This window comes from Micropterus salmoides, unplaced genomic scaffold (assembly GCF_014851395.1).
Source record: "Micropterus salmoides isolate LMB-PRFRI ecotype aquatic unplaced genomic scaffold, ASM1485139v1 Ms_hic_scaffold_20, whole genome shotgun sequence".
Classification (NCBI taxonomy): Eukaryota; Metazoa; Chordata; class Actinopteri; order Centrarchiformes; family Centrarchidae; genus Micropterus; species Micropterus salmoides.
In genome coordinates this window covers 29,024,730-29,037,397 of record NW_024041151.1, presented here as the reverse complement: position 1 = coordinate 29,037,397, position 12,668 = coordinate 29,024,730, and the positions used below count along the sequence as shown (strand labels likewise).

At 38.9% G+C, this 12,668-nt stretch overlaps 1 protein-coding gene across 4 annotated transcripts in view; it reads right to left on the bottom strand.

Moving 5' to 3' along the window:
* Positions 1-8,680: 8,680 nt before the first annotated feature.
* nrg1 (neuregulin 1) overlaps positions 8,681-12,668 on the bottom strand; it is a 49,355-nt gene continuing 45,367 nt past the window's right edge. For 2 of the 4 annotated variants that reach the window (XM_038733296.1, XM_038733295.1), the window contains exon 8: positions 8,681-11,171. In XM_038733296.1, coding sequence (XP_038589224.1) covers positions 10,553-11,171 — 619 coding nt within the window. In that variant the 3' untranslated portion in view covers positions 8,681-10,552. The remainder of the gene's footprint in view (positions 11,172-12,668) is intronic. The other 2 variants (XM_038733299.1, XM_038733297.1) reach the window with 1 other exon arrangement.

Sequence of the window (12,668 nt, the reverse complement as noted above, 5' to 3'; positions counted from 1 at the left end):
TAAAGGCTGGTTTCAGTATTTTAGGCTCAGAATATTTGAATTGAACTACTTTAGTGCCAACTAGATAAATTTCATAAAAACAAAATAAATTTATCAGTGAAGGATCTATAACTTCTCCACCAGAATTGTCCTCCTTGAAAGGGATTTGAAACAGCAAATCAATTGTTGGGAATTAAATGTATGTAATGTATTAAATGTTTTATTTCTAGATCTTTAATTTACCAATCCTTTCTTGGAATGAAACCTGGTATTGATAACAACAAATGCAGTTATTTTAGTGTAGCCAGTGCATTGACTGTAACTTTGCTTGTCTTAACAAAAGATAAGAAACTGTATTATTAACATGTCCGTTTAAAAAGAGCACCGTACAGAACACAATAAATAAAAGGTATTTTAATCAATCATTTGGAAACCATGGCACATACACATGCTTTGCTCATTAAATGTCTATATCTTTCTTCATTTATTGAGGGGCTGGGATCATTACCAGGTTTTGTTTCTTGGAGAATGATGATGGGTTACTGCTGGCAGGGTTAAGGTGTGGTTTGGAATTCTTGAATTGTATGCACTTTTTATGCGTGTACAGCTTTTTCTCCTGTCTAATTCTTCCTTACTTACAATTGATTTCACTTTCACTTTTCCTTTTTATTTTTTTTTAATGTAATAATCCGCTAATCACCGAAACAAGCCAGTAAATGGCCAGGAAGTATGTTCGTGTGGAGCTGAGTGAGCAGCAGGGTCAGGTTAAGGATGGATCGGTGAGCAAAAGTGAACATTTCCCAGCCAATTATTTATCATTTATTTCCTCTTTTTGTTTGCTGTTTATCTGTATCCTTCAACTTTGGGTTTTGGAGTAAAACCAGAAGGAAAACCCTCCCCCCTGCTTTGACCACAGAGGAACAATCAGGTGGAAATGGGTATTTTGTAATCTGTGCAGCATCACAATGCAGTCTGATCTCATGCTAATACACAGCAGGAGAGTCAGCAGCAGGAGGGAAAACCTGATCTGAACACAACCGGAAATCTGCATGTGAAAGCTCTCAGACAGCTGCAGGTCAGAGGGGAACAGGAAGACACAGATATATGAAAGAAAGCTTAACTTCATTTATCATTATGATGATGCAAAGAGACACAGGGAAAGTCTTGCCCTGACTGGTGGAGGCAGTGGCCACTGAAGCACACACCTTCAGTCAGTCTTTTTATTGGGCGATTCTTACCCAGCACTAGGGACCCTGTTTTAGATCATTTACCCCAAAACTGCCCGTAAGCAAACATCTTCTAACACCCACGGGTTGATATCTCTAGTATTGGGGGATGAATAATCATTTGTAGTTGTGTGGTGTTGTAAGTTTTATATGTCTTTTACATTTAGTGTTTAACTTAATAAAATGAGACTAGAAACTAGCTCTCTCTCACAAATTCAAATTCAAATTCAAATCAGCTATGTATAACAACAGTATTGCCAAAGCTACATATAAATTACATAAGAACATTTCATTTCATACATTTCATTAAATAATACAGTGAAAGTTGTGTCTGTGTGTGTTGCTAAAAAAAATAAAAATAATAATAAATATATAAATATAAAGTGTGAAGTGTGTGTTAGAAAATGAAAATAATATATTAAAATAAATAAATAAAAAAGTAAGTGTGTGTGTGTATTCATAGACAAAGAAATTATTTATTAATTTAAAAACTCTGTATCAAATGTGAAATTAAAAAACAAAACAATTAATAAAATATCAAACAATCAATAATAATAATTTGAAAATTATTTACAATTCTCTCTCTCTCTTTAAATGTCAGTGTGAGTAACTAATTTCCACTATAGTAATTGATGGTTATGTCACTCTCATGTACGTCACATTACAACCAACCAGGTTTCTGGATGGCAGTCCCATGTTGACAGACTCTTGATGCAGGATTGACCTCTTCATTATGTTGGTCTGGGTGTGAGTGACTTGACTGGTCTACAGTGCTGCACCCTGCAGAGAAAACTAAAGAAGACAGGATTTGTCTGTCACCCCAGAATGAACTCAGCCTGGACACAATGGTTTGGCTCTGCTGCCTCTGACATCACAGGGACCATGTAAAACCACCTGAAACTTGTCAAGATTTTAAGCACACCAGGATTCACATGAAATATAGGCTTTAGAGTTTACACACACACATATATCCAAATGCTGTTTAACTTCAACAGGCCCTGACGGTTTCCGCCACTGGGTGCTCAAAGCCTGTGCCCCCCAGCTATGTGGAGTCCTTCACCATGTCTTCCACCTGAGCCTGTCTCCAAATGTCCCTGTGCTGTGGAAGACATCTTGCATCGTTCCTGCACTGACCTCCCACATAATGAAGACTCTGGAGAGACTAGTGCTGGAACAGCACTAGCAGCAACCCATGGTCAGACTGTTCCTGGACCTCCTCCAGTTCGCCTACCAGCACCGACTGGGAGTTAAGGACGTGGGCGTACATGCGATTCAGCAGGAAATCATTTTCCTGCTGAATCGCATGTACGCCCACCTGGACAAGCCGGCGAGCACTGTGAGGGTCATGTTCTTTGACTTCTCCAGCCTGCCCTGCTGGGTGAGAAGCAGACAGCGATGCAGGTGGACGCCCCCCTTCAACTACCACGCAGAGTCCTGCCATCTTCAGAAGGTTTCTGATGACTCTGCTGTGGTTGGATGTATCAGCAGGCTGACGAGGCTGAGTACAGGGCTGTGGTGGGGGACTTTGTCACATGGTGTGAGCCGAACCATCTGCAGCTCAACGTGACAAAGGAGCTGGTTGTGGATCTGAGAAGATCCAAGGCACCAGTGACCCCTGTTTCATTACATTACATTTATTCATTTAGCTGACGCTTTTATCCAAAGCGACTTACAATTGCTGTACATGTCAGAGGTCGCACGCCTCTGGAGCAACTAGGGGTTAAGTCCTCCATCACAAGAGTGATAGTCCATGTGGGAACAAATGACACAGCTCTTCAGCAGTCAGATTTTAACCATCTTTGTAACTTTTTAAAGCAGTGTGGAAAGTCCGTTTTTATCTCTGGTCTCATTCCCACAGTTGGTCGCGGTGCTGGCCGCTTCAGTAGACTCCTTGGCCTCCACGACTGCAGGGCTCATCGTGTGTGTTATGTGGATCATTTTAATATTTTCTGGCAAAGAATGTCTCTTTTTAAGACAGACGGACTTCACCCAAACAAACAGGGCTCAGAAATGTTAGCTGCGCACATACAGCATGTGGTGCGGTCCACACATGACTTACGTGAATGACTAATCATTCATGCAGCACACCTGGACACACCACCGCTCACTGAACAGATCTCTGGCTCACTGCCACAAACAACTGTCTCCACCTGCTGGCATGTAAAGCCGTCTGCTCCCAGCGCTGTTCCAAAGACTTCTATTCCTGTCATCATCACGCATAGACCAGTAAACCGAAATGTGCACATCCCACACAGAAATATTAGTAATCTCTTAAGGATTAGGACAACTGCACCAACTCCAGCACCCAAAACAAACTCATTTAAAATGGCTCTCTTCAATGTGAGATCACTTTCAAGTAAGACTTTTACCTTAAATGATTTTTATCTAGTCTGCAAATCTAGATTTTATGTTTTTAACAGAATCCTGGTTGCAGATGAATGACTATAGCCAGCTAGCTGAACTGTGTCCGCCTCAATATGATTGTTTTAGTCAACCGAGGGTCAGTGGTCGTGGTGGTGGGCTAGTGAGCGTGTATAGGAAAAATTTAAAATCAAGTACGCTGTGATGAATTTAACTCCTTTGAAGTTCTCACTCTTAAAGTTGGAGGGCTGCAACCTATCATATTTGTTATAATTTATCGCCCCCCAAAACTGCCTGGAGGATTTTTATCAGAACTTCCTGAATTTTTATCTACTCTGGTTTTAAATTATGACAGAATTGTTCTTTGTGGCGATTTTAATATTCATGTTGATGACCCCAACAATGTTAATGCAACTGACTTTTTAAATACGGCCCCTTCTTTTAACTTCAAACAACATGTCAAAGGGCAAACACATAACCGCGGTCATACACTGGACTTGGTTTTTACCCTGGGTGTCAGCATTTCCTCTGTGGAATTAGTGGACATGACCATATCTGACCACAGATGTATTGTTTTTAGCTGCGATTCGCCTGTTACTCATGCCGCCTCTCCAAGCTCCGTGTGTTCTCGCATCTTCAATGAACAAAGTGTTTCAAAGTTTTGCACATTCTTTCAGAGCCAAAGCCAACACCTGTCTGATTCCAACACCAACAATCTGGTCGATCACTTCAATCATATCTGCTTGTCGTCACTAAATATTACTGCTCCTCTAAAGGTTAGGCCTACGTCTAAAGCTAGTAAGCAACCCTGCATAAATGACAGCATTCGCAGCCTAAAAAGGGAATGCAGGAAAGCAGAGCGCAGATGGAAAAAATCCAGTCTCCAAGTCCATTACCCCAGTCTGAAGGATTTATTAATTAACTACAATAACATGGTTAAGGATGCGAGAACACACTATTTTTCTGAACTCATTACTACACATAAACACAATCCCAGGTTTCTGTTTAAGACTGTGGATGAGCTGGTAAACCCAACCCCTCCTTGTGCCTCAGCTGGAAGTAATGATGACTGTGAATTGTTTTTATCTTATTTTACCAATAAGGTGGTGTCAATCAGAGCCTCTATTACCCCCGCCGCCTCAGAGGTTCCTCACCAGCAACAAGAGAGTTTTAACCAGTTTCATCCCATCGACTTGTCTGAGCTTTTAAAAACAGTATCACAAATGAGAGTGTCATCCAGCCCACTTGATGTAATAAAAAACAGCCTTTTCACCTGTTTAACCCAAAAATCTATTGATCGACTCCAGACTGTCCAGAACTCAGCTGCCAGGCTTTTAACCAGAACAAAGAAATATGACCACATTACTCCTGTTTTAGCTTCATTACACTGGCTCCCAGTATGTTTTAGAATTGACTTTAAAATTTATTGATCACTTTTAAAGCTCTTCATGGCCTCTCGCCTTGTTATATTTCTGACCTTTTAGTCCCATACGCACCAGCACGTACCTTGAGATCCTCAGGCAGAGGTCTGTTCCAGAGTCTCGACTGAAAACTAAAGGGGACAGAGCGTTTGCTGTCAGGGCCCCGAGGCTCTGGAACAGCCTGCCCGAGGAAATCAGGTCGGCTGAGTCAGTGAACTCTTTTAAGTCCCTTCTTAAAACATACTTTTATAGGAGAGCCTTTCCCGATCTTATTTGACTTTATTTTATCCCTTTTATTTTATTCTATTTTACTAATTTTATATTTATCTTAAACGTGTATTTAGTGTTTTCAATGTTTTCATGCTTTTATCTCTTGTTGTTTTTGTATTATTATCTTTTGTGTTTTATTGTCTTTACACTTGTTAAAGCACTTTGTAAATTGTTTTTGAAAAGTGCTCTACAAATAAAGATTATTATTATTAAGTTTCTTACTCAGGGACACACTGGTGGATGGGTCACAGTGGGGGATTGAACCCGGGTCTCACCAAAGGCATGTGTCTTATCCATTGCGCCATCACCACCCCTGCGCCATCAAAGGTGTTTCCACACCTGTTTCTATCCAGGGGGTCAGTGAGGACACTGTGGAGGATTACAAATAGCCTACCTGGGAGTGCACGTGGACAATAAACTGGACTGGGCCAAGAACACTCTCTACAGTCTCTATTTTCTGAGGAGGCTGAGGTCCTTTAACATCTGCCTGCATGCTGGGGCAGCAGGTTGAGGGTAGCAGACACCAACAGACTAAACAAACTGATCCGCAAGGCCAGTGACTTTGTGGAAGTGGAGCTGGACTCTCTGTCGGTGGTGTCAGAGAAGAGGATGCTGTCCAAGCTGCATGTCATCTTGGACAATGTCTCCTACCCACTCCATGACTTGCTGCTCAAACACAGGAGCACTTTCAGTGCAAGACTCATCCCCCAAAATGCACCACAGAGAGCCACAGGAAGTCATTCCTGCCTGTGGCCATCAAACTTTAACTCCTTCCTCTAAGTGGCTGACACATGGGCCCCAAGTTAGTTATTTTAATGGATCTTATAGTGCATTCTCTGTTTTAATAATCAATGTGTAATAGTCTCTTCTTCAGTTCTGCTTCTATTTATTCACAATATTCATCATTCCAATTGTTATAATGAAAATATAATACATATCCATAGTTGTTGTTTTTTTCTTATTTTTATGTTTTTTCTTTGCATTTTATATGTATATTTTATATTTATATATTTCTTTACTTAACAAATTTCCATTCTTATTCCTATTCCCTTTTGCCTTGATGTGCAATGTGTATTATTTTTGCAACAGTGACACAAGAGTTTCCCCTCGGGGATCAATAAAGTATTTCTGATTTTGTAAATAAATAATTTGTTGGAATCTGATATAGAAATGCTGTAACATCTTACCTTACAGCTATGTACATATTTATCAAGAAAATGTGGCCAGTTTTTAGAAAACTAGAAAATCTTATGACTTACAAACAAACTATTTTTTTTTTACATAAATTGGTTAATTTAATTTGACTGTATTTAGGTGGTTTTGTCCTTATGGCTATACATGAATGAGACTTTATTTTCATCCATCTATCATTTTTTATTATTGTGACATTTCTATTACCTTTACTTTTTACAGTTTGAAGCAAACGTCCACATTTTCTTGTTAGAGCGTTGGATAATTTTGGGAGAAATTAGGGGTCCTGTGGGTGTTCATCACAGCCACAAAATGTAGTGTCTTGTTTGTTAAATCCATACATAAACAGAAATGTAAAAAGAACTTGTTTTAAGGGGAGTTACATGCTGGAACTTTTTCTTGACAAACAACAGTGTATCCCTCCTCTCTCTACTTCTGTGCAGCATCTCCAGCTACAACGCAGGTTGCCAGATGCAGTTGGTGAGCACAGGATTTGGCTTTGGTCTCTGTACAGGCAGGATGGAGCCAAAACTGAAAAATTTGTTTTTCAGTGAGTAATATGTGGTGAGTAACTGATTACATTTTTCAAGTAACCTACCCAACACTTTTTGGTTTTGTGTCACAAACCCTCGATCACACAAAACATCGATCTCACAATGTTCTCAGGGTTTTTTGGGACATTTTCTTGAATTTAATTTCAATTCAATTCAATTTTATTTATATAGCGCAAATTCATAACAGCAGTTACTTCATTGCACTTCATATAGACCAGCACCATAGTCTTTGTAATATTATTTACCAACACCCAATATGTGCCACCATGAGCAAGCATTTGGCCACAGTGGCGAGAAAATAAAACTCCTTTTAACAAAACCTCCAGCAGAACCTGGACTCAGGGTTGGCTGGCATCCTCCTCAACCAGTTGGGGGCAGGCCAAATCAGCTTCACTTGAACACTATTACATTGGACCATTCTCATCCAACCATGTCAACCCAGGTAATCATTGTATTCAGACAGTGAAGATATGTTTAATACTGGCGAACATGTGTTTCTTTGCTAAAAACATTAGTTTTCTCTTAATGGAGGATAGTCAGCTAGCGTTAGCCTTTTGTGACTGTCAGGGGAATCAGCTACAATGGTAAAAGAGACAGAATGGTCTACTCCACAGAGACAACATGTTATGAATTCTACCAAAGGAGTGTACTTTTGTGGTTCACTTTGGGGAAAAAGCAAAAGTTCTTTACTCCTTCAGAATAAAAGCACAGAATTTTTAATGTTTTTAAATATGTTAAGTTTAGAACATATGCAGCCTGAGCATCCAATTAGATAACATTTTCATAGACTGTTAAAACTGCAACTTCCTTTACTTCCAAAATTATATCTTAAATTGACAAATGTGCTAAAAATAGTTGACTGCTGTACATATATTTTCTGAAAAAAGGTTCCATGGTGTTCCACCGAAAGGGGAGGCACCTCGACTCTCTTTATGCCTGCAAATGGTCCACATTCAATCAGAACCTAAAATCCTTACAAAAGAGAGAATCAGGTAGCCTATTGTTCCAACAAGAAGTCATACATAGTGATACGTAGCAGCAAGCTACGGTACAGCAGTAAGGAAAATGAAAACTACAACAAAGGACTACGGTTGTCTTGTCTCCCTGGGTATCTTTTAGTGCTTGCTGATATGTACAGAGGCCGACAGTTGTTCCCACAAATGACACAAATGTGCACACATGAACAGAACAGAACATTAAACCATATTCAACGTGTTGTGGAAACACAACGCTAACAGGCAGAATCTAAAAAAAGGATATCTTCAAATCTTTATCCAGAAGAAAAACAAAATTGTATTACATCCAGCAACTCATTTAGGTTACATTGCATATAACTTTTGTACTTCAAGTGTACACATTTGTATTAGTATCAATATTTCTTATAACTGTAAAGTACTGTGTGGCTTTCTTTCACAATGTGTTAATTGCACATACATTATTATTGTTTCTGATATTGTTACTATAATAACAATAGTTTAAAAATCTAATGAATTCTCTTTTTACAAATATCCGCATATATGATCAAATGAAAAACATAATAAATTGTCTTTTTTATTACAACTGCACAATATTAATTTTCATTGTATTCTTCAGTGGTAAGGCAGAAGAGCTGAAAGAATGTTTTTCACCAGACGAAACACAAAAATGATTTCATATTTAATAAGAAACAACAGCGCTGAAGATTTTCATGGTGTATTTATATAATTTGAAGACACTCCTAGACCTAAAAGCAATGCATTGTGAGTTATGTTAAGCATACAAGTGACAAAATATGCAAGTAGTTATTTTCTATTTAGCACTAATAACCTGTGGAACAGATGACTATGTATATTTTACATCTTTTAAATCATGTTTGTTAAAATATAAATGTTTTTCTATATAACAGTGATAAATGCTTGTAATTAGAAAGAACTACCAAATAAATACTAATTATCTTAACATAAATATACAGAAGTATGGCCACCATTACTACAGCAATGGTTCATTCTTACTCATATGCTGACTGTTAATTCTACATACATACATTTTAAGAAACTATGGTTTATGACAGAGCCAAATAATAGTTATTTTGATTTACTTTTCATAAATTTGTTTATTCTAGAAGTGGTGACAGTCTTTGGCAGATTTTCATAAACTATGTTCATGTTAGCAGACACTGTCAAAACTTTTTAAAATCACACATACATTAAGACTGCACACGTGAACACAAGCTGGGGTCGTCGAAAAAAGGTAAGGGCATACTTTGGAAATTGTAACATTTTGAATTCCAAAGATATGACAGAACAAATTAAAGCAGTTAACAATCATGTATATATTTAGCAATTTCTTTAATCCCCAAACTGCATTACTCAGGAACACATGGATGTCTTCATGAAGGACAAATTGAGGCTTATTCAGTCTTCCATTTAATACACACTTTGTAGATATTCTTGCACTTAAAGATGCAATCAGTAATCGATCATACAATTGATGGAGGGCACAAGTAATTGGAGTGTTCTCTTCAAGAAATAGAGAACTGCTGGTCTACATGCTAGCAGTTATGTATTTGGTGGCACCACGTTAACTGTCAATTTGTACTCAGTGAAGATGAGGAATCCTGCCAGCATAGAAAGAAATTAAACTACTTTCAAAAAGATCCTTTCAATACTTTTTTTTTTGCAATATTACACCAGTGCAGAACCGCAGCAGCATAGAAGTGGTGAAATTGAAACATGTAGTTCAAATCCCAATATAGAATTTACTCAAACAAATCTACAAGGTTATGTTAAGCTTATATAAACGACAGCATTAGTAACACTAAAGAGCCAGACTTTACTGATTGCACCTTTATCTAACACTTAATATTCGTTCACCAGCAGGATACCGGATTAGACGATGATAAATAAAAACATTATGAAGTCTAACATCTTCTCCACCTCTCATCAAATGCAGGTAATGAGCCGTTTAATCATTTACTCATAAAGATCAGTCCAGGCATTGAAGTTCTGTTTTGTGTTTCAGAAGAAAATCTCAGTGAGACAGCCCAAAATCCATACAAAGGACATCAGATAATCAACCGGTGAGGTCAAATGGCTGGAGGGGAAACCACATAAGCTGCTCATTATTCCATCACAGCATTTATGGACGTAGCATGCACCTTGAACACATAAATTAAATATCATCGTGTCAATGGGCACTTCCAACTGCAGGACTTTAAAAGCAGCCAGCAAGTTATTTTTGATAGTTAACTGGAAGATTAAGATGGTGAATATATGGCCCAGTATGCAATGTTGCAGTTCCCTTAAGCATACCAAACAGAAAGGCACCATTGATATTTTTTCTGCACTGAAATTTACTGTGAACCGTTGCTACATACTAGTGTATGGCACTTTACCTACAAGACATGATCACATTTGTACACTTCTTATAAAACTCTTTATTTACTACATCACTAAAATAAAAGTTTTATTTTTCATTTACACAGCAAATAATTTATAGAAAATAAAGGTTTAAGAGTGATAATTCCTTTTTTCCCCTCAACATAAAGGATTCTCTGCAATCTCTTTTTACTTCACACAGCGACTGGATCTTGTTTGGTGGTGGAACAGGATGACTTGACTTGCAAGTCATCATTTGGTGATGCTGGGTTAGTCCTGCAGCTGTCCATGGCCCTGAGCAACAGGACTGTAGTGCTCACTGTAGTGAGGAAGGGGGTGTGTTCCCCCTGAGGCTCCTCAGTTTCGCTCATGAGCATGCTCTCATCGCCAGACTCCACATTACGCGGCAAATGGCCATCGGTGACTCCTGCTCTTTTGGTACTGCAGTTGTCGATGTTGTTGTTTTTATTAAGTAGGCTGGCAGCTGTGGTGTCATGGTCACCTATGATTTGGTAGTTACCGTTCTCCATAGTAAACAGTGGGCTAGGTGGTAAGCTACTTGCCACATGGCCATGGTTGTAGTGGGCTGAGTTCCTCTTCTGTTCTCGGCTCGAGGACTTATGTGACTGACCTGTCTTCGACAATAGCAGGGGGCGCTCCTCCTCACCAGAGGGGCTTAAAGCCACTGAGGGGACAGAGATGGCCAGGCTGGACAGGGGGGCTGACATCTCTGATGGAGGAGACCCTGGAGTTGCAAGAGAGGTCCGGGATACTGGAGACAGCTGAGTCGGGGTTGTCATGTCAGATACCAACCTATAAAAGAAACACTTTTTACATATTTGTTTGAAAGATGTTCACATGCAATGTTTAAGAACCACATTTGAAATAAAAAGTACACATCATTGCATTAATAAACAATACAGTCTAATACACAACTAACTACAAGTTCAAATGAGTTCACCTGCAATGTTTATTACTGTTTTCCTCAAATAAAAGCCGATTTAATCATGTTTCAACCCTTTGATTGTCTAAATGACTTTGTACAAGACAAAAGAGCAGCAATGCAATCTTTCAGTCGACTTCACCTTTCTAACTTTTTTGGGCTCACAGCAGCTCCAGTCCAGTGTAACATGATTTAGTCAATAGCCAGTAATTCTTATTACGAAGGCTATATAGATATATTTTTTAATCTGTTTACAAATATAGTCAAAAAGGTTTTACCAAAGATCTCAGGCAAATGTTTAATAACCCATTCAATCACTGATGCTTTTGTTAAGCTAGCAACAATTATTTCCTCGCACATGGCTTTCCTCTTGTAGGATGAATACACACTTTCAGCTCCAAAAGTGTCTTCTCTTATTTAGCAACATGATAACTTTGACTGGGCTCATTTACAGCTGTAGGAAATATCCTACTAAAATTAAAAAAACAGGATATTCTTGTCAGTCTGGCACAATTAAGAAAATATGAGTGGTAGGCTGAAAGGCAGTGTTTTGCTGCCCTCTCTGGTTGAAAGTTTCAAGCCTGTTTCACCTATGACCATACCCAGCATCACTGTTAGGTGTGGTTGGGTGCGGTCAGAAGTGTGCTCTTTTGGACCTGTAATCACCAAGGGGGTAAGCCAGAGATCAGTGAAGTCAACCAAAGCATGCATGGAGGGTTCCATGTAGGCCCAGAAATTACGTCAAATCCCTGTGACACCACATCGCACATGACGGATGTAACCGTATTGGATTAGATTATAATCTCTCGGCAAGTCTAAAAAACCAAAACTGGCTTCACTGCTCTCCATTCAAACCAGCGGGATGGCTTCGTGCAGTGATATACTGTCTATGGTAACCACACCTAACAGTGACGTCAGCATAAACAAGACGTTCCTCTTGAAAAGTGATCAGTTTTTATAACAAAAACTTTATAGAACAAAAGAATAATGAAAGCAGTTAAAGTTGTTACATCATAGCCTCACATTTCACCCATCCATAAAAATGCAATACTGAGGGAGTCGGCCAGCAGATGCTGCCATTTTGACTGTATCAGATGATTCCAAACAATGAATAATTTTCAACCCAAATTGCTTCATAATGATTCAGTGCTTCACAGTATCCCCATTACTAACGCACTGTATGGCTATGCCAGAGGGTTGGCAAAGGACACTAAGTGGGAATGACTGTGCTTCTTCTCTGTTGTGAGTCACCATTATCTCTGTGGGCTGAACAGTATGTGTAAAGGATTGTGGGCAGACCCATATCATCTCAGATGAATGAATGTTACTTTTTGCCAGACTGTAAAGGTGGGTATGGGTAGCATTGG